The sequence below is a fragment of the Podarcis liolepis genome (genome assembly GCF_965112155.1).
Source record: "Podarcis liolepis genome assembly, chromosome: 12".
NCBI classification, from domain to species: domain Eukaryota; kingdom Metazoa; phylum Chordata; class Lepidosauria; order Squamata; family Lacertidae; genus Podarcis; species Podarcis liolepis.
Genome location: NC_139563.1, coordinates 53,369,827 through 53,392,312, shown reverse-complemented (window position 1 = coordinate 53,392,312; position 22,486 = coordinate 53,369,827). Strand labels below are relative to the sequence as shown.

Genomic DNA, 22,486 nt, shown 5'->3' with positions numbered 1-22,486 from the left:
ATATCATTCCATCTCCCTTTTATATTGCAGGTACATCTAGAAGCAAGCCATTTTGCCACCTAGAGCACATGCACCGCCAGTTCAGCAGCAGCTAACAAGATGCTACCACTAGGCCTACAACTTTCATCATCCCCAGCAAATCACTGCCAATAGTCAGAGATAATGGGAGCTGTATTACAACACCTGGAAGATGCCATGTAGGCAACGCCTGGCCCAGTTCAAGAGATTCTCCTCTGGAGTAGTGCTGGAACACTGCTGCTGGGTTTGGGGAGTGGCATCAGCCGTATGCTGATGTCAAGGACTCTATTTCTCATTATCACTGGAGCCACAGGGATGTCTTGCAGGCGTTGGATGGGGACAGTAGTGGTCTGGATAAGGGCCAACAAACTGAGGCTGATCCCAACAAGATGGAAGAGCTGTGGGGTGGTAGTTCTTGGGTCAGGGAACTGGGTAGGCAGGCTTTTCTCAATGGGGTTAGCTGTACGTTCCTGGAAGTACGGCTGCAATATTGGAAGAGTCTAACTAGCACACAGGATGTAAATTACCATTAGCACGTAGAATCATAGAATTGTAGAGTTGGAAGGGACCCTGAGGATCATTTAGTACAACCCCATGCAATGCACAAATATGCAACTGTCCCATATGGGGACCAAACCTGCAACCTTGGCGTTATCAGCACTATGCCCTAACCAAATGAGCTGATATGCTTCCCCCCATGCAAGTTGTGGAGATCCTTATTGGAATAATGATATAATCACAGAGTTGGAAGGGATCCCGTGGATCATCTAGTCTCCACAGCAGCCAGCTGACTTCACATATTCAGGGAAGAATTCAATATCACACTAAAACAAATGTTCTATCAGCACAAGCATATCTGCTTTTCTGATGGAACAACCTCCCCTTCCTCTTGCCACACACTGTTCGGAGGGCAGGGGTCATATAGCAGAGGAGAGGGGGGGAAGCCCTATTGCGCTAGCAGAAGCCACTGCTCTGCCTCTTGCTAGCAGAACTATTTAACTGACCCCAACCCTCACTCTATATACCATTTTTGAATGCAAGGAAAGAATTCGTCACCTCCAGTTGGTTTTGTATATTGGTTACTGTTATAAGAATGGTTTTGTACTCATTTGTGGTTTAATAAATTAAATAACTAAATAAGTGAACAGATTTGTACTCTGAGGATAATCCCTGATCCAACTTTGTCACTCCATCCTGGGAGCCTCAGTGGCACAGATTGCATCTTTCTAGCCTCAGATCGCTCTCCAGCTGCAGCCATTCATGGATACAGTGGCCTAGCCACAGTTTCTCTCACCCTGGCAGCCTCCTATTTATATTATTGTAATGTACTCTCTGCAAGAGGCTTTACTGAAAGATGGTCCAGAAATAATCATTAGTGCAGAAGGCTGCAACTAAAATGTTCACTGGAGTAGCTATTAGGGATCATATACTGATCTTTAGGGACGCGGGTGGCGCTATGGGTTAAACCACAGAGCCTAGGACTTGCTGATCAGAAGGCCAGCGGTTCGAATCCCCGTGACGGGGTAAGCTCCTGTTGCTCGGTCCCTGCTCCTGCCAACCTAGCAGTTTGAAAGCACATCAAAGTGCAAGTAGATAAATAGGTACCGTTCCGGTGGGAAGGTAAACGGCATTTCCATGCGCTGCTCTGGTTCACCAGAAGTGGCTTAGTCATGCTAGCCACATGACCCGGAAGCTGTACGCCGGCTTCCTCAGCCAATAAAGCGAGATGAGCGCCGCAACCCCAGAGTCGGTCACGACTGGACCTAATGTTCAGGGGTCCCTTTACCTTTTACTGATCTTTAAAGTTCTTAATGGCTCCCTATTTGCTTCCAGGAAGAATTTAAGCCAGGGGTCAGCAAGGTTTACGGCCATGGGCTGGATCACTCCCATGGAGATTGTCTGTGGGCCGGACTGGCGCAGCGCAATGCCGGAAATCGCTTCTGTGCATGCCCAGACACCAGAAATCGTGCCGCGATTTCCGGTGTCTGGACACGCGCAGATGCCGTTTTTGGTATCTGTGCGTGCACAGACACCATTTCTGGTGCAACTCAGTGAGTCCCCGTGCCGCACTGCTCTGGGTTGCCGACCCCTGATTTAAGGTGCCAGTGTTGACAACGTGGGACCAGGGGTGTGAATAAATGTGTCCCTGCAGCAGCCTCACCAGATTCTTCAGTCTGGAAGGGAAGCCCTTTTTTTCTCACCACCTGAATTTCTAAACACTGGGTGGTGATATGAGACAGCGCCTTCTGAGTAGTGACACGCTGATTATGGAACATCTTCCCCAACCCACCCAGAGGTACGACTGTTTTATTTATTTATCTCATACAATTTATATACCACCTGACTGTAAAAAAACAACAACCAAGCAAACCACAACTTTGCTAATGTTGCATCTGGATGTTAGTCTGTTTCTGCAAAACATTTTCATGTGTATTACAGTTTTATCTGCTCTAATCATTGGATAGTTGTTGCCTCTTTTAAATATTATTTTAACCCACCCTGTGATCATTGGGTGAAGGGTGGTTTTAAGATGGTCTTAATAAATAAATAAAATACCATACAGCATTGCTCTCATTTGGGGAGAGCAAAAACAGATGTACATAATAATCTTCCAGATCCAGTTCCGAAGATCACATTTATTCTCCAAAGTAAATAGTACATCTGACATCTATAGAAAGCCAAATTTAAGTGGCCAAGATTTGGCCTAATTCCCGATAAAGAAAAACAGGGGGGAAATGAAAATAATCACAGTAACACCATTGTAAAAGATATAATTTTCTAACTATATTCCATTTATTTGATGCAATTGTTCTCTTTCAAAAATGTTCTGTGCTATATAACTATGCATAAGCTTCCTCGAGTGTCTGTGAGTTGTCTGAAAGAAAACGTACAGAGTACATGCAATATGCCTGTTTAAACAACCACTCACCCAAACATTTTGGGCAACACTGTCCGGATGGAGTATGACTGAGATGCTGGGGACATGAAAGAATGGGGCACACTTCCTGTACGCACTGTGTCCTGCCACCCTAAAAGAAAATAGGGTCAGTTAGAGAACGCACAGCTGAAGAACGCAGTGCAGCCTGAGCCACACGTCTCTAAACACACTTTAATTAAATGCTAACGTATCCAGCAGGAAAGATAAGATTCTCACCTATACAAACACTTCATAGGCCAAATCTTATGCAATGCATTTCAGCATATTGTAACATCCACACCATATGAAGCACATATGAAGCACAAATAATCCTGGGGAATTTGGTTTGTTATGGGTGCTGGGAGTCCACCTGACACTGATACAGAAACTGTGCATATGTACTATGCAAAAGAATGAAATATCATTATTCCCCACTTCTTTCTCCCCACTTCTCTCTGTCCTAAACTCACAACGCCTATGATAGCAGCATCCAGTGCTTTTTTCTGGGGGGGACACATATACCCCTAAACATTTTGTGAATCTTTGTACTTTTGTCCATTTACCATATTTATTTCCCCCGATTTGAACTATAAAATGGTGATTTTCTTGAGTCAAAATGAGAGCACCCCTAAACTTTTTTTTAAAAAAGAAAAAAAGCACTGGCAGCATCTCTTACCGAATGTAACTGACCTGCTCTTATTAATTGAAAACAGAGATGTTCCATGTACCTTTGTTATCCATTAAAATCTTTCTTTTCTTTTTTCATGGAGTTACAAAAGGAGTTAAATTTGGTTTCAGGTTTGAAACGGTTACGTTATTTTATTTCAAGCCGTCTTTCTATAATCTTGTGACTTCTCCCGAGGGAAAGTTGGATCCAAAAGACAGGAGAGGCAGACTGGTGCCTCCACACCAGACAATTGCTGCTCTAAAGACTCTACCACTGTGAGGGAAAACACAGAGCTAAAAACGAAGGCAAAAATCCCCCATAAGCAGGCACTAAAAAAATGAGAAAATAATAAGGGAACACGAGGCCAGATTTTGAGAAAGACTGTTTTTAAAAGAATAAAGAGCTATCCTTGGAGTTATACGGTACAACATAGAATAAAGGTCTTGGGAATAAAATAGAGAGGGTGAAGGTCAAACTGTGAAAGAAATATTGTTTTGGCCAACCCAGCCCTTTAAATGAAATATTATCAACATGTATATAAGCACAGAGAGGCCCTGGTCAGGGAGCGCAGTTCATCTGCTGGGCGTTGCGCATAAAGAGAAAAGATTGTCTCTACTACCAAACAGAGCTATCAGCCTAAACAATATTCTGTTTCGGTGTGGCTTTTGTTTCTCATTTCAGAAGACAATAAACGGACGGCGGCTATGAATGAATGGGCGGCAGCAGCAACCTTCGCTGCAGCAAAACCTGTTCTGTGTCTCCCACAAAGGACTGCAATCAACTCATATTAAAAAAAAGAAAGAAAGAAATCTTTGCTCCAGATCGTCTCATTTAAATTTCCTGTATAGTTTATAATTTAAAGCAGCACGAGCAGCTAGCAATAAACTCTGCGCTCCTAGAGGCATGAAAGAATTATGAGTTGTCCACAGCCCCATGCATTCAGGATCTCTCTCTAAACTCTCTTGAGAGACAAGTAATATAAATGGTGTACCTCTCTAGAGCACAGAGGAGGAAGCTGTGGTGTGTGGTGAGTTTACTGAGACGTTTTAATTCTAATGTTAATACCAATACCCAAAATAAAGCATTATCTTTACTGCATGCGCACACTTTAATAAGATTTTCAGACACTGCACTGTCTGAAAAGAACACAGCCTTTCTTTCCCCCCTCCAACTTGCCCCAAGGGGGGGCTGCTGAAACATCCTGAATGCACACAGCTTTAGGCCTGCGCTCATAATCCTTTCAACATAGCATCCAGGGATGCAAAGTATATTGCGGTCTGAAACTGCTGCTCTGAATTATGAATCAGTCAGGAAACTCTGAAATGATTTTTTTCCACTTAGGCAGCTCAGAGAACAGATAGATCCCCCCCTTTTTTTTCAAGAATGTGCAGGTGCGGTTATCAGAGAACTAAACCTACAACTTTTGAAAAATGGTCCAATTGCTCACGGGAGAAGCCTAGAAACAGGCACCATGCCCAAAAGGTTTTTTCGTGATGCATGAGTGATGAGGTTATCCGAAGGAGCAGGTAGGTCAAGCGAGAGAGACCTTCAGTGGTTTAAAGCAGAAACGGTGAGTCTGTGCCCCTCTATCTGGTGTTGGGGCAATCAACCCTTCTGGAAATTGTAGCTCTCAGCACCCTGCACAAACTACACTGTTAAGTTGTGGGCAAACATATCAGACGACACAGCGATTCTTCAAACAGCTCTTCTTTATTCTGAGGCCAGAACTGAACTGAGCTGAAGGGCTCAGTCAGCTTGCTTATATAGAGCTCCAGTACCTTGTTACTGTAACAACTTTCTAAAACTATCCAATCACTGAACGTCACTTTCGATCCTTCATTTGCATACAAACTATCCAATCACTGAATGGCACTTTCGATCCTTCATTTGCATAACTATCTACAGTATCCCCCTGCTGGCCCAGGGTGGGAACTTCAGTACATAACATACACTTCCCAAGATTCTTTGGGGAAGCCATGGCTGTTTAAAGTGGTATGATGCTACTTTAAGTATATAGTGCATATGCACCCTTGATCACTCAGGCCCCAGTGAGAAATTATCTGTTGCAAGTTTTTTTTTTAAGAATGACAACAGCTAGCAAAACAGGGAGCATGTCAACTTCAAACCTCTCTGCTTATAACATCTTTCTCCTGCCCCAATAATACTGAGGCAATATTATGAAGGTGACCCAACGTTACAAGAGAATAAGCAATACTTTTGTAATTGTTTTCAAAGAGGAGCCTTAAAAAGCTGGATGCACCTATAAAAAGTTTAATTCCAAAAGAGGACCAGTTTCAACCAAATACCTCAGCATTTACCAAATGGTGAAAAAAAGGAAATTTTCCTCACCAGTCCAATCCAAACATATTAATTATTCGGTTATACAGCCACGGTAGCTATAAATCTGAACTATGTTGTTATTTGTTGGTGCATACTGAATTTGAACTTAGCAGTAGAGCTGAGAGCTTTTTCACACTGAAATAGAAAGTGATTTTGCGTCTCTTTGGTGGGATTGAAGCCTCGTGTGCATGTCATGAATATGGCACAAAGGGAAGAGCAGAAATCAAATGGACAAACTCTTGCGCCAGGGCTTGCCAAGATTATTTTGATTCATCCTCCTTTCCATGTGTTATCCATTACTTGCAATGTTATTTATGCTGTTGTAGTACCTGGAAATGGTTAAGTTAAAAAAACGATACCCTCACTAACTACACTGTACCTAGCTAGCCTAATACCATCTATTTTATTTGGGAGCGGGAACTCACAACTTCGTGTGGGTGTGCTAAATCTAGATGATGTATGACACATTAAAAAATAGGAAATTGCAGCATCCAAAATGTTAAAATATGTTCTGTAAGTTTTGGTGTTATAAATATAAAAGTTAAACGTTTGAAAAAATCGTGTGACAGGACACACCCCCAGGTTTCATACAAGGTTCCTTGTCTGTGCAATGTAAAATTCTTGGGACATTAGAACCCCAAGTAATTATGGACCGATTCCTCTTTTGTAATTAAGCTTTTATAGGTGCATCCAGCTGCAATGAATTTTTGTACTGTCCATCAGCTAGTAATTCAGATCAAAAGGAATCCACTGAATTGCAGCCATCTTCCTTCTTAACAACCGGCAAACATGCTGAAGTGTGTGGTGCCACGGGCCAAATCAATGCTGCTGTTTGTCATCTATTCTACTTTCCAGGGGCTGTGCTTCCTGAGATCACAAAAATACACTTCAGCATGTCAGGCTTTTAGCCAAAGTACATCGTAATGATGTCAAAGAATTTCCTCTTAGCAAAGAAGCTCAATTAAACCTGCAACACAGGAATCTAATATATTCCATTCACCGCTGGTAACACTTTGCACAATGTATAATCTATTATTCTTTTAATTCATTGAATTCAATAGTTTTACCAGATATTACACCAAACTATGGCTTAGGACAAAACAAGACATATATCATGGACCCCATGATTGTCACTTCCTTGTGTGCTTAAATCACTCAGCCTCTTTGCACTTTGCTCCATGAATTCATCCTGTGAAGCAACAGCCTCAACCATAACTGTGGTCGCTTGATTCAGGCATCATGCCAATCCATGGTTGGCATAAACACAGGAATGCAAACTTGACTTCAAACCATGGTTTCTGGCTTGTCAATTCAGATATTACTTAAATAATAGTCAAAGTGTCTTATGGTGGTATGGTGTCAGAATTGAGCCCATGAGCCCTTGCTCATTTCAGCATGTGAAAAAGACGCCAATAATTAGTTTCCTTTTTTTGTAATTGTTAAAACAATACAAATTGCATAATTATATAAAATAGGTGGGGTTTTTGTTTTGTTTGCCCATGGGTGCAGAGAATAACTTCCTGTTCATAACACTGAAATTCATGCTTACTAATGAAGAGCCTTCATGAATTAAATTAAAGAGGGGCACTAAGAATAATTGAAAATGCTTGATAGCCTCTAAACCTGTTCCACTACCAAATACACAAAAGCTTTCTATTTAATTGTTTTCAAGAGCCAAATGTCATACTGAGCTGTAATGCTAAACCACAGTTCAGTGCTATGTGAATGACCGTCAGGACTATAAGCTTCTGTCTCCTCCTCTGACATGACAAATTGTGGCAAGTTGCAACTATGGTTTAGAGAAGCGCTGGGCAACTTACGACTTTAGGGCCACATGTAGCCCTTGCCCTAATTTAATGTGGATGGCAAGGAGGGGTGGTGGTAAGCAGACGGCAGAAATAGAGAGAAAAGGTTTGCACCCACCCATCTTGGGCTCCAACGTTGCCCACTTTTGAATTCAGCCCGCAAAGGTATTTATCTTACACAAAGACTTAGTTAAATACTGAGTATAATGTGCACATTGAAATATTACTTCAACATGAAAAGTTACTAGAAATCAACATCTAGAAATCCTTGGCCATCACTCATCATTAATAAAGCAGGGCTTCTTTTACATGAAGAAGAGCATTTTGAATGCCAGACTGTTGGCTTTTCTAAGCACTTTAGCCCTAAATTAGAACAAACTTATTCTTACTGGCACCAAGAAATCCACCTCACTGTAATACAAAATCTCCATCGTATGTATGTTCACCTTCTCAATCAGTTGACTATCTAAAATTATACTACAGTTTACTTTGACATTCTGAGAATATTGTGTTTTTTTGAATGAATAGTGTAATTTGCGAATTTGGATGCATCAAACCAAAAACTGGGTGCAGTCATACCAAAGTCATGTTTCATTCCACCATCTTGATTCACAATGGTGCCCAACAACCCAATGGCAACAAAGTCTACTGCCCCCACCTCAGGAACCACTGTGCCAAGAATGGTGACATTATCTCAAAAGGCAGCCAAACCTATGTCGAAAAATTAGCAGAAACATGCCAAACTTTGGGCTTTGGGCCACCCACTTGATTTAAAACTGTGCCCAGTCCACAAACAACGACAAAGGCTGCCACCCTACCTCAGGAACCCTTGTGCCAAGTCTAGCGACAATATTTGGAGAGGAGGCTGAAGCTATACCAAAACATGGGTGAAATCACACCCATGTTGCCTTTTGGTCTGCCATCTTGATTCAAAATGGCGACTAGCAACCGAGCATTGGCAAAAAGTGCCCCCCTTGGGATCCCTTGTGCCAAGTTTAGCAGTGATATCTCAAGAGATGTCCAAACATACAGAAAACAAGCAGACAGCAGGAAACCACTTTCCAAAATCAAGATTAGATTGTTAGGACTGGCCCCATGGTACACCCATCCTCCACAGTGGACTGTGAAAGTTTGAGTCTCTTTATGGTTGCTGTTCATGTGGAATTTTAAACAGAAAAGCAGCATGTCTGTTGAGCCAACTGAGTGGCTGCAGTAGAAACATCAGAAAGTCCTGTATCCATGGTAGTTCCCAACATATGTAGCTATGGAGCCTATTATAAACTAAACTCCAGACAAACACCCACACCTACCTCATGCACCCCATTATAAATCCTTTATTTGTATACTTTTCTTCTTTTGCCATTATATGGCCTGCTACTTTATTACGGAGCACTTCTACTTACAAATTTTCTGGAGCATTTTCTCTAGTATGTTGTCGGTGTGCCTAGACACATGCAACACACACATACTTCCTGTTAAAGACTATTTGCATTCCACACTTATTGCTGATGCAATCTCCGGATATACAGGATTTCACACATTCCACTTCCTTCAGCATAGCTATCAAAGGGTTGCCCCAACAGGAAATCCTGCTTGTTCTTCGAAACACACAGGCATAGGAGACTGGAAATATAATACCTAGTTAAGCAGTACACATGCTTACACAGTAAATGTTTGAGAACATCTGCAGGAAACTTTGCAAAACTAGAGCATATTTGCAGAGTCTTCTCAGACCTTTTTAAACTGCACACAGTATTATGCATCACATGTATTATATAATCTCCTTTGCACCCAAATGTGCAGATGATCTGTGTGTAATTTACACATAATGTATTATGGGTCTCATATGTCAGGGTAGCTAGTGTTGTCGTCCAGCTTTCATCATCCCCAATCAGCGTAGCCAATGCTCACCTTAACCACAATCAAACAACCTGTCCTATTGGCCAACACCGTGTTTTGGAGGAGTCATGGGAAGGGTAACAGATATTTATACAGAATTCACATGTAGTTGTCTACAGTAGTACTTATGACTGCTGAAGTTCACAGTGAAAAGTTCACAACTAATTTATCTGTAGCAAAGTATCTATGTTGTCCTGGAGGTCCTAGGTTTGAACGTGAAGAATCTCCAAAGCAATAGTTGAAACTAGGATTAGGTTTATTGAATTTGCATATTGTTTCCCACTAAAAAATCCTGAAGCAATTTACTAGCAAGTGAAAAATGCAGCAACAACATTACAAAAACACGTTTAAAACTGATTAACCATAAAATACAACTGGTGCTGCTCAGATACCCAGGAAAACAAAAATGTATTTTCCTGGCACCAGGTAGGCACACAGGTAGGCCTGAGTGCAGCGGGGGTGGGGTGGACGTGGGGGGAGCCACTACAGAAAAAAGGAGTCTACACCATATTATACTGTGGTTTTGTCTTCCAAAATTTGACAGAGTTGCTTTTAGAGCATTACTTTTGTAATGTTATATTCTTATTTTACCGTTCTAAGTTGCTTTGAATACATTTGAATGAAGGACGGTAGAAGTTAATTACAAGAGCAGCCCATCCAGGGTCCCCTTCCACAAACCAGGAATGAAGTATCATTCCTCACCCAACTTACTTAATTCTGCCACCTTAGGCAAGGCTCCACTGCCTTTCGTGGCTGCATAGCTAGCAGACGTTCAGCTAATATAGATTTTTGCCACCACAATAACTGTGGCAAAGCAGTTTCTTTTCTACTATTGTCAGTCTGAGACCACTTCAAAAACAGGCATCCAGAAAGGAATCTGGCAGGTCTTCTCACAGATTTGATTGATAACTACTGTATGGCAGAGAGCCCACCTCAGTAATGAAGGTTGAGAATTTTGCCCAACAGTTCTGGACAAATTTCCAAGCTCCAAAAATGAATTTCAAGTTTTTCCGTTTTCGAGGTGCTTCGCAAAACGAATTTCCTATGGGCTTGCTTTGCAAGACGACAATGTCTTGCGAGTTCCTGCTGGTTTTTTCCCCCTTCCCCCTCCTTTTTCTAAGCCGCTAAGCCGCTTATCAGCTGATCCGATCAGCAGATAAGCCGCTAAAAACCGCTAATAGCGCTAATAACGATAATCCGCTAATCCTTCAATGGGCTTGCTTCGCAAGACGAAAAAACTGTTAGACAAAGAGAATCACAGAACGGATTCTTTTCGTCTTGCGAGGCACCACTGTATCTACTTGCGCTTTGATGTGCTTTCGAACTTCTAGGTTGGCAGGAGTTGTAGTTTAGAGCTGGGGAAATGCTAGCTATGGGATGGAATGGAAGTTGTAAAACCTACCTTCTATTTCTTTTCTTCAGCTGGAGACGGGGGTGGGTGGGTGAGTGCAGCAAATACATCTCTCAAGGAAGGGTCAGAAGGTTGGAGCGGAGGAGATGTTCATTTCCTCAAAATGGTGAACACTCACCCAAGATAAACTAATTTCCCTCTTTTGCTCTTCAGTGTACATTCCAGGCCACAATGTTCTCAGCTGTATAAACTAGCTGAGTTTATCAGTTAACTTTACGCTAATTCTAATCCTGCAGTGCCAGCCAATCTTTTAAACAATATGAGAAGGTGTAATCCGAAATTACTTTTAAAAGTGAAGAGCAGTGATGTGGCCAAATAGTAACCATAGCCCGCTGGTTCACAGCCCCAAATACCTTCCACCCACAATGACAAAATAATAGCTGCTGCTATGCAAAAAGCAGGTTCAGTGTTGGAGCCAAGTGCCATGTTTATTTAGATATGTGCTTCACTGCTCTTCTAAGTGGAGGCTGATGACAGATGTGTTTTTAAGGAAAAAATATTAACTCTAGAGATGTCGGCATCTGTTCTTTTTCAGCCAAGCCTTACAGAATCGCACCTCATTTTTCAGCAGCAAGGAGAGACACATTTTTCCTACAGAGAATCTAAAAATATTGGTGTAAATTAGATACTGATGCCTGACAGTTTTATTATAATGCCACTGAGCCATTCCGCTTAGAGATCTGGGCCAATGTGCAAATATGGGTGGGTTTCATCAGGTCAATTCTAGCCTACGTGGGGGCCATGTGAATTCCCCCCACCCCCTGTGCGGTCTCTACCTGCTTGTTCATATTAAGTAAGCCTGTATGGGAAACATTTTAACTTAGCCAACATCCATAATTAATCATCCCCATTTTATAGCATAATCTTTGAAGCAGCCATTCTGTCAAGCCTCCATATCTGCAACAGAATTTGCACAGATGAAGAGGAGCAAGACTAAGCTGCTAGCCATTAACTGTACTTAGGAGAGAGTTCCATTTATGCAGAGTTTCAATTTACCTTGTTCATCCATCGGGACCTCCTGTTTTTTATACCCTGCAAATCTAAATGCTTCCATGTTATTTGCTCATACTTGGACAATGGACTCAATCGAAATATGCATCGCCTTCTCCCTGCCCAACGCATAGTTAGTAGGAAGTGGGTTTCACTACACTGCATATACCTCCTTGCATCCACCCACCAGGGATAAGTTGAGAATTGCACCGCCAAAGTGAATTTTGAAGTGAAGCTGAAGGTTCTCTTCTGGAAAACACATTTGAGGAATTTCAATGAGAGTCCAAAGAGTTTCAATAAGACTATAAAAAATTTCCAAAGGGGTTCCATGCACTCTTTGATTGCCATCAGATTTTGCATATAAGGAAAATCTCTGGTAAACCACCTGAAGGATTTTGAATGGAGGATGAAGAGTTTAACATCAAGCTAGCAGAATTTCTCACTGGAGTTTCGTATATCCCTGCCTAGCATGATGTTTGTATTTGACTTTGGCAAGACTTGCTGAAACTGTTCCACACCATAATATTCTCATTAGCTCAAGAAAGTTCTTAAGTGTTCTTGTGAGTAGCTCTTTCTCTTCCTTCCTCCAAGCTGTAGTGCAAAGCTCATGAAGTTTGATTCATTAAAAAAAAAAAAGAAGCTAAACACAAAAAGCCACTAGATAGGTACAATGAAACTTTGTTAAAGTAAAACCTCTAACAGGAAATTTTGTAATGCAGAGAGTTCTGTTGAAGAGTCTTGAGTTGTTTCCAATGTATTCCACAGGCATGTTAAGGCTAAATTGAGACCTGGTGTAAACAGGTGCTACTCCAATGAAATCAGTTTTGAAACTATAGCTACTCCCCACTTCTCCGCGAAGCCAATTAGATGAATGAGGGAGAATGAGAGGTGGAGAGAAAATGCTCTCATACCTTAAGATGCCAACAAAGTGCTCAGCCTTCAGGTAGACAGTGACACCCTCCATATACTGTATCCTGCGTGCACTGGATTTCCGACTCTTAGAAAGAAATCTTTTCCTGAAAGCAAATCCCTTAAATTATACATAATGAAGCAGCAGATGTCTAGCTATTTTTAAGCTCAGAGAAACTTTTCAGACATTGTCATTCAGAATGTACTAAGGAATTACTAAGACACCTGCCAACAAGCTCCACTGACTATTAAAAGGATTCTACATTTAACCAATGGGGGACCACGAGAGCCTGTGGTGAGTGCAGAAGGGTGCTCCACTGAGGCTTTCAGTAGAGCTAGAGAAACTCTACCACCAGCATAGTGCTATATGCTCAGCTTGAAACTAGTTATCACATGAGTAACATACACCTGAGAACCAGATTTATAACCTTGCAGTTTCATCAATTCAGATCAGTTCTCAAATCATTTGGCCTGCATTTTAAACACTGCATTTCTAAAGTAGCAACGGTATCTCTCACAACTAAACAAAATGGGACAGTAGCTTATGAAAGGAGGGTGTTACCCTATTCCAAGGGTCGCAGGTGGCGCTGCGGTCTAAACCACAGAGCCTAGGGCTTGCTGATCAGAAGGTCGGCGGTTCGAATCCCCACCACGGGGTGAGCTCCTGTTGCTCACTCCCTGCTCCTGCCAGCCTAGCAGTTCGAAAGCACGTCAAAGTGAAAGTAGATAAATAGGTACTGCTCCGGCGGGAAGGTAAACGGTGTTTCCGTGTGCTATTGTGGTTCGCCAAAAGCGGCTTAGTCATGCTGGCCACGTGACCCGGAAGCTTTCTGCGGACAAACGCCAGCTCCCTCGGCCAGTAAAGCGAGATGAGCGCCGCAACCCCAGAGTCGTTCGTTTCTGGACTTAACAGTCAGGGGTCCCTTTACCTTTTACCCTATTCCAGGTAAGACTATTTGTTCTTCTAGTCCTGTGTTGTCTCATTTGACTCTCAGTGGTTTCAGGCTGTTCACGTTACCTGCTCCCGACTATTTTAACTCCAGAGCAGGATCTCCACCACACTCTCCCCAAAAGCTTCTATTGAATGAGAATGTGCAAATGATTTTGCAATCAAATAGTGCCTTCTGCTCACTGTACACAAATTACATGTTCTATTACAAGGTAATGTATTTTCCGTCTGCTTGGCTAGTAAAAGAAGCAGCTATACCAAATGAATTTGCTCACTTGTTTCTGAGTACAATGAGCTACTGCAAATGACTGCATCTGCATTATTGCAAATAAAGATTTCTGTACAGCATAAATCTACCATTTTAAATGGAGGTTTCAAATGAAATAGTTTCAGGTTATTATGTTGATGAGGACTATACTTTAAAAAAAAAACCAGCACAGGATATGATGTTCCATGGGAAATTTTAAGACATTAGCTATTCCAGTATTAAATGTACTTTTCCATTCTCAGGCTGGCTCTTTGCCCAATTTCACAAGGTCTTCAAAAGAGGAGAGAAGGATAAGGTGTGAAACATCAGGGAGGGAGTTCTCTCATTCCCTGAAACATGGCAGGAAAGAACTAAGGGACCCATGGAACAGATGCTGAAAGGATGATTTTGGAAGAGCTTGAAAACAGTCCCCATTGAAGGTGAGCTGGCCACATTCCTATTTTATCAAAGGTCCAGGGACAAAACAAGAGTTTAAATCACTTGGCTCTTCTTTGTTAGGACTGAGATTAAGGAAACCTGCAAATGCATATTTCTTTTTCTTTTTTCTCTCGCTTCACCCACAGAAAAATACCTCGGAGGCTTCCAGATTGAAGATTCCTTATCTTTATTTTTCTTTGTTCTTTCTTCCAAGGTGGATTATCAGATTCGTAGGAAAAGGTTTTAATTATGGGCACACATCAAAGCCATCCTTCACTCCATTTAGAGAACGCACCACTTTCGCCACCATTTAATTTATAGATACTGAATGCCAGCGGACTTCATTTAAACTTTCTGCATGCCAGGTCAGTGACTGAGATTTGAGGAGCAAACATGTGGAGGCACTCTTCCAAGACTCTGTTCTAGGCATGTCAGAAGAACCAATATATATATAGCTTGTCAATTTTACCTGAAAGAGGAAGATATATGCAGCAGGCAACTTATATCCAGGTTGATTGCCCTGAATTTCAGTGGCTTCTCAACTATGTTCTAGAGAACCCTGGAAGGTTATCAGGGATCATGGTAGACAAGCATCCCTGAAAGACAAACTTTCCTCTCAGCCTTCCCTTGTGGTGCACAACTTCATGAAGATGCACTGAATTTACACAGGGCAACAAGGCAACAAAATTAGGCCTGGCCAAGTCTGACCATATGAAGTGCCCATGCTCCTTAGAACATACTCCAGAACCTTCTGCAGTGCTCTGGGATTCCTGGCATGAAGGTGTTTCCTAAAAGCTGAAGATCTGAAAAGCAAAAGTGCAATATGACCCATGCAATTCAGTATCAGGAGAAGTTCCAACCAGGTTTTCCCAGACATGCAAAACTACATGCACTGTTGAAATCGCTAAATTGTCCAGGGGTGGAATATTTGGAGCAGAAGTGGAACGAGGATATTGATAGAAGGACAGGAAGAGAGGCTGGTGTTTAATGTAATTAAATTAAGTCTGAAAGGACTTTCTGCATTCATTAAAGGCTGAATCTACAGCAAACGAAAAGTGACTCTTAGTCCTGGGCCTTCACTCAGAAAATCTACTTTTTTGTTTTTTAAAAAGTTGAATATCTAGCCCAAACAAAAACTCTGTGCAACTCTGCAAAATGTCATGTTGGTCTATTGTTTTATTGATCCTATTAATTTTGTTCTCATGGGATGTCAGAAACAGAAAAGTCCAAAGAGTGGCAACTTCAAACATGGGCTATTTTATTTTTATGAGTGCTATCTTATTCTCAATGAAGGAGCATTTTAAGACTGTCATTCTAAAATTGGAAATATGAAATAAGAGGAACCAGGTTAGAATAAACTTATGAGTAGGTAGAAGAAAATGAGGAACAAATCAGAGAACCCAGGTAAGAAATTTTAAAGGAATGTGAAGTGACATTAATTTGTGAGGGAAAATTAAGAGAACCCACAACGACCTGTCAATTAAAACTCAAGCCCGAAATATTTGCTTTGACTAAGTCGTCCACAGGGTCACAATGAAGCTTGCAACACTGGACTAACACCACGTTTTATAATGCTATGCTAGTATATGGGTGGTACAACCTTTGCTAGCACAGCAAGTCTTACCCTTGTCACATTTTTACAGACACATTATGCTTTTAAGAGGTGACCTTCTTCCCATCACTGCATCTTTCCTGGTATAGTTTCAGCATGATGTCAGGGGGCTGGCCTCCAAGTCCCGTTCGTGTGTGTGTGTGTGTGTTTGCATTCCTGCACTACTTTCCATCATGCTTAGGATGAGTTCGTCCTGGCACCTCTGCAGCTTTTGAGAGCCAGCACGGTGCTGTTAATAGAGTGATGGGTTTGGATGAGGTAGATGGGGGTGGAAATCTCTGGTTAGCCATAACACTCACGGGGTCACCTTGGGCCAGCCACTCTCTCTCAAACTAGCCCTACTTCAACAAGGGTTTTGCAGCCAGGAAGTGGCGGTGGGAGGGAATTGTGTGCGTACGTCTGGCTGAGCTCTTGGAAAACTGGCAGGATAAAAAAATTCAGAAAGAGACTGGAAAGAGAAGCTGCTGAATTGCAACTCATTAGCAAACTTAAAACCATGGAGAGACCTGGTCTGAACAAAGACATTGGATTCTTATCTCATTATACATCACTAAGCCATTTCTCACCTTCTCACCCCTTGCCTTTTCCTGTAAGACCTATTACAGTCGTTAAGAGTCGTCAACAGGCTCATCTCAGCTATCTGCCAATCTCCCATTCCCACCACCCTTCTGAGTAATACCCCTCCCCACCTTCTCACTATACAGAAGGGTCTGGCAACTTCTGTTTCAGTGTATCTGAAGAAGTGTGCATGCACACGAAAGCTCATACCAAGAACTAACTTAGTTGGTCTTTAAGGTGCTACTGGAAGGAATTTTTTTATTTAGGATAAAAAAGGGACAGAAGTAAACCTCCAAGAGGGAATGAACTGCGCCCGCAAGGCATGAGCAAAGCTCAATGACATGCAAGTACATGGACACCACGCTGGAGGTGATGTCACAACCATACATCTGCAGTTATCCCAGGAGAGCTGGAAACACACCGTTATAAGTTGCAGTGAGTGCACGTGACATTAGTCAGCAGCCTGGTCTTTCCTCCTCAGCTGTTAAATGGCAAAGTGAGATTCACTCGCTCCTTTAAAGTTTGTGCTTTTCAAACCATTGCTGAAATGCAGCAGCAGTAAAAACTCACAGCCCTGCGAGTGGCGGAGGGGAAAGCAGCTCACTAACATTCCAGCAGCATCTAAGCTCCTTTTGTTTTGCCTTTAACAAGGCCCTGGAAAGAAATAAGGACAAAGCCCATAAAATCCTTTCAGGTATATTTTTTTCATTACATGAGTAATGAAATTGTTAAGCATGAACAGCAACAACGACAACAACAAAAAGGGAAAGGGCCGAATTTGGGATTCATGCACAACGATTACAAAACAATAGTGTAACGGGAGAAAGTGTCTGGCTATTTAATATAGGTGCACTGGGATCCTTAAAAGGCAATAAAATGCAAAATCCCCCTCCTTTTTCTGTTTTCTTCTGAACTCGCGCTGAATTTAAGAAAGGAACAACAGATGATTCAAAGGCTAATCACTCACTTGCATTGGCAATAAAATTTGTACTAATTTTTGCTCAGTATCAGAAGGATGACATGCATACATTAAAGCTTCACATTCTTCAAATGATGCAAAATATTTGGAATGAAATAGCAATAAGTTAGATAGATCAGCTTTTACTGGGCTGGTCAGTGGTTTTCAGGACACCCCACGGCAGCACATTGGGCTACCAGTTTTTACAATTTTTTCGCTTGGAAGGGTCTTTGTTTCATTCTCATTTCATTCCTTAGCTATTTCCCAGTAACATCATTTTGCCACAGTTAAAATAATGCCCTCTATTCCCTTGAGAACCAGGTAGTTTCACATGAAAGCCACTAGGTGGTGCCCAAAAACATGGTTATATATAGACTATGCCTGTTTATTAGCCTTGATTCTTATACAGTACGGATATTGTATGCTTTTTGCAAACAGGAAACAGATAGGTAAAACAATTTGCGGGGCGGGGGGCGGGTTAGGAATCTATCCTCTTGATATACCTATATCCTCTAGGTAGCATATCCTCTACATATAACTATTTGGTTAACATGATATCAGGTTTATATCATCACTATTACCGCCACCATCCGTTTATTAATTGTCTCAAGGCAATGTACAATAAAAACAGTTAGAAACATTTTAAAAAATCAGGTACATTTAAAACAAAACTAAAGCAATACAAAATGGATGCTCCTGGCAAAGATCCATTTATCCAGCTGGGAAAGCCTGTTGCTGTTTCCAAAAAGTGCAGATAGTGTGTGCCTGTCGTATCTCAACAGAGATACTGTTCCAGAGAACAGGGGCAGCCACACTGAAAGCCCTGCTCTGGGTTTCTATGGAGAAGGTGTCTGAGACCTTTGGGAACTCTCCTCAAGACTGCAGTGATCTACTGGGTATACAAGGCATTAACTCTCCCAAGGAATTTCGCCCTGAGCTGCACAGAACCTTACATCTAGGCAACAGCAAGAATATACAGTGGTACCTTGGTTTAAGAACAGCTTAGTTGCAAACCCGGAAGTAGGTGTTTTGGTTTGTGAACTTTGCCTTGGAAGCAGAACATGTTCCGCTTCCTGTTGAGTGTGTTCCATTTGTAAATTGAGTCCCCCGCTGCTATGGGAAAGCACGCCTTGCTTTAAGAATGCTTTGGTTTAAGAACAGACTTCCGGAACGGATTAAGTTCGTAAACCAAGGTACTACTGTATATAGGAACAAATAAGTGTCAGTTCATTCAACTGGTAGCTAGGTTTATAGGACATTAAATGATAACTACCTTTAAGATGGCAAAGGTCATTATTTGTTTACAATCCAACAGCAATGGAGCAATGCTTTCCTCATTCCAAACCCATTGATAACTGTTGCCATACTAGTGGCTCTACCCAGTGTGTCTCTCGGAGCTGAAACCAAGAAAGCATTCTTTTGCAATGGCTCCAAAGCTTTGCTCAGCTTCATGTCCTGCTGCCACAGCACAGCACAGCACAGCACAGGACAGGACCTCTCCCTTTTTTAATGTAAAACCAACTGCAACTATTTTTCAACTAATGACTCTTTAAGCATCACTATATAGCTTTTGTTTTTAAAGTGCCACCGAACAAGTAAGTAATAAGCCATTGATCAGGGAAACACATGCACAAAAATATAAAAGAACTACACCAGTTGTGAAATAGTTCCACTGATTTAAAGTTTTTTTAAGCTAGCTCAGATGTGGCATTTAATGAAAACGACTGTCTTTCATTCTGTCAGCTGGCAAATGGGTGATCAAAAGAAGAGGGGAAACACAGTATGGAAAAGGAACAGAAATGCTAACTTGAGGACACAGACATCTGGATCCCGCTGCAACAAATCTGTAACAACTGAACACTTACTGTGCAAAAGAATTATTGCCTTGAAACGGGCCCCCCACATGACTTGGTATTGTGTAAGGGCAGATCTGGAGGATGCTACCTTTGATAAGAGCACTCCAGCTAACTATTTCTGCCCAGCAGGACAAAAAGCAGATACGCCGCACTCGAGAAATGTTGGTACTGGCTTTTTCAAGCATCCCAGGGGAAACGTTAGGAAATTGCTGCTGTGATTTCCAGCAGTCTTTTAACACTGAGCTACTGTGGGTCAAATGCAAATCCTGTCGAGAGAGGGCACAGCCAGCAGGAGGTCATGCAGCAAACGCGCAATAATGACCAATTCTTCCATCTCTTGCAGAGATTAGAAGGGCGGTTTTTTAAAAAACTGTAAAATCCTCAGAATTGTATTAATGTTCAAGCTGTTGCATTCCGTATTACAGGCCATATTCCTTTTCCACTGAGCAAAGCCATGCAGGTATTCAGCCCACTGGCTAATCAGCCATAAGGCAGTGGGGAGAAATGTAGAGAGGATGACTCTGGACCAATGCCTTCAAAACACACAGAGACTTTGGTCAGTGGTCAGTTCAGGTCAGGTCACTCTGCAGCTACTATGCTTTCAAAAACCAGGCTGATTACGTAAGTGGCACCTCCCTGCGGCCCATTCTACCAGTGCTAGATGTTGATCACATTGCATGATCACACATTTTATTTGATTGCCCCCCAAAAAGAATGTGAACTAGAAGGTTTGGTGGTTCTATCAGTGTTTTGGATTTCTAGCATATATTTCATGGACTTGGGATCCCCGGGAAGCAATATTGCTTGCTGTTCCAGGCAGAATCATAGCTGTCAACTTGCAGATTTGAAAATTAGGGACCAGCAGCCTCAAAAATAAGGGATCAGCAGCCAAAATAAGGGATTTTCCAAGCACAGGTATGTTCAGCTTCTGAGCCCCTCCAAGCCAAAGGCAGAAAGCCCAGCCAGCAGCCAAACGAAGCCTCAAGCGGTGGTTCCCACAGCACAGCAACCCAGCAAAGGGGATGCAGCAAGGAAAACCACCGTCACCTCTCCGCTGGGAAGCACTGAGCAAAGGCGAGTCCCCAAGCTCCACCCCCCAGTCGTTCTTAGACTCCTTATTGGGTGAGCAACGCAGCCAAGCAACACAGTTGGAGCCTCCCTCCTCCCTGGCTGGCAGGGAGGGAGGGAGAGGAGCTGCTTCCTTTGAAACCCGGGAAATTTAAGGGGCATCATCAATAAGGGACAGCAGCAGGACACAGTGCTGGGATAAGGGACTTTCCTGCCAAATAAGGGGCGGTTGACAGCTATGGGCAGAATCCCTGCACCCTGAACATGCTTGCCACAAAACCACAGAGCTGAATAGGACTGTGAAGGTCATCTGATCAAACTCCATGCTTAACGCAGGATCTGCAATGCAGGATGCAACTACAGCAGCCCTGATAGGTGGCTGTCTAGCTTTTCCTTACACACTTCCAGCCTATAACCTCCTGAAGGAGTTCTGCTCCAGCTGTCAAGCAGTTCCATTGATTCAGTGGAACTAAAATTCCCATACTAGATTCCTGAATGAATTTTTTTCCCACCCTCTACTTTTACATGTCTCCCTACTGACTTGCTTTGAAAGTATTTTTCAATTTTAATTTAATGTTTATTACATTTACTCCATGTATTTACTAGCACCCAAAGAAAATCACAAATCAAATATCTGTTTCACCAGCCCACAGTGTTGTAATGTGGATATTTTAAGGGGACTGACGTGTCTTTCTTTATTACAGAATAAAATGGTAATTTTCCAGTCCTAAAACGCAGAGGTCAGAGGTGGATGTTATGTTTTGATGATGTGTACTGTCTTAGCAGCTACAGCAATATTTCCTTCAGCCTTATAATAAGGGTTAAAGCAGATGACTAATCTTTCAAAAATGTATTCATTACCCACACAAAAATCACAAAAATAACTTGGAAAAGTAAACTCACAAACAGTTTGACTGGTGGTATTTGATTATGCAAAACCAAAGCTATCTTAATAATGCACCCTGGCTATCATCTAGCAAGAGGAGATGTACACAGCGGAGATTTTCCCATTGTTGGTTCTGGAGCAGCTTCCCTGGTGCTCAAGGAAGGTCCATAGTTCAGTAGCAAAGCATCTGCTTTGCATATAGAAGATCTCTGGTTCAATCCCCAGTATCTCCAGTTATGCTGAGACTCCCCTCCATCCTGGAGAGCTGCTGCCAGAGTACTTCACAAGCTGTTTTGTTTTTTTAAAAAGCTTCTTAATGAATACCAGTCTGCCTTTGCTCTCCATATGCATACTAGTTCCTAAACATTTTAAATGGGGGTGTGGGCAAGAGCATAACTGTACTATGAAATGGGTGCATGCCAAGTTGTCAAAAGAAGCAAAACACAAGAATCAGAACAGTACGTTTCCGAGCACAATTCAAAGTGTTGGTGCTGACCTTTAAAGCCCTGAATGGCCTCGGTCCAGTATATCTGAAGGAGCGTCTCCACCCCCATCGTTCTACCCGGACACTGAGGTCCAGCTCCAAGGGCCTTCTGCCGGTTCCCTCACTGCGAGAAGCCAAGTTAAAGGGAACCAGGCAGAGGGTCTTCTCAATAGTGGCGCCCTCCCTGTGGAATGCCCTCCAACCAGATGTCAAAGAGAACAACAACTACCAGACTTTTAGAAGACATCTGAAGGCAGCCCTGTTTAGGGAAGCTTTTAATGTTTGATGTATTGCAGTGTTTTAGTATTTTTTGGGAAGCCGCCCAGAGTGGCTGGGGAAGCCCAGCCAGATGGGCAGGGTATAAATAATAAATTATTATTATTATTATTATTATTATTATTATTATTATTATTAGAGGATATCGTCATCAGGATTGAACTCATGTATGAGCAGGATCATGGTGGGAACTAGAGT

General features: G+C 42.2%; 1 protein-coding gene across 2 annotated transcripts in view; it reads right to left on the bottom strand.

The window, feature by feature from the left end:
• The window catches only part of BMPER (BMP binding endothelial regulator), a 170,406-nt gene that overhangs the window by 85,298 nt on the left and 62,622 nt on the right, over positions 1-22,486 (bottom strand). For both annotated transcript variants that reach the window (XR_014517939.1, XM_083468812.1), the window contains exon 7: positions 2,948-3,047. Coding sequence is in view for 1 of the 2 variants with exons in the window: in XM_083468812.1 (XP_083324938.1) it covers positions 2,948-3,047 (100 nt within the window). In the remaining variant the exon portion in view is untranslated. The remainder of the gene's footprint in view (positions 1-2,947; positions 3,048-22,486) is intronic.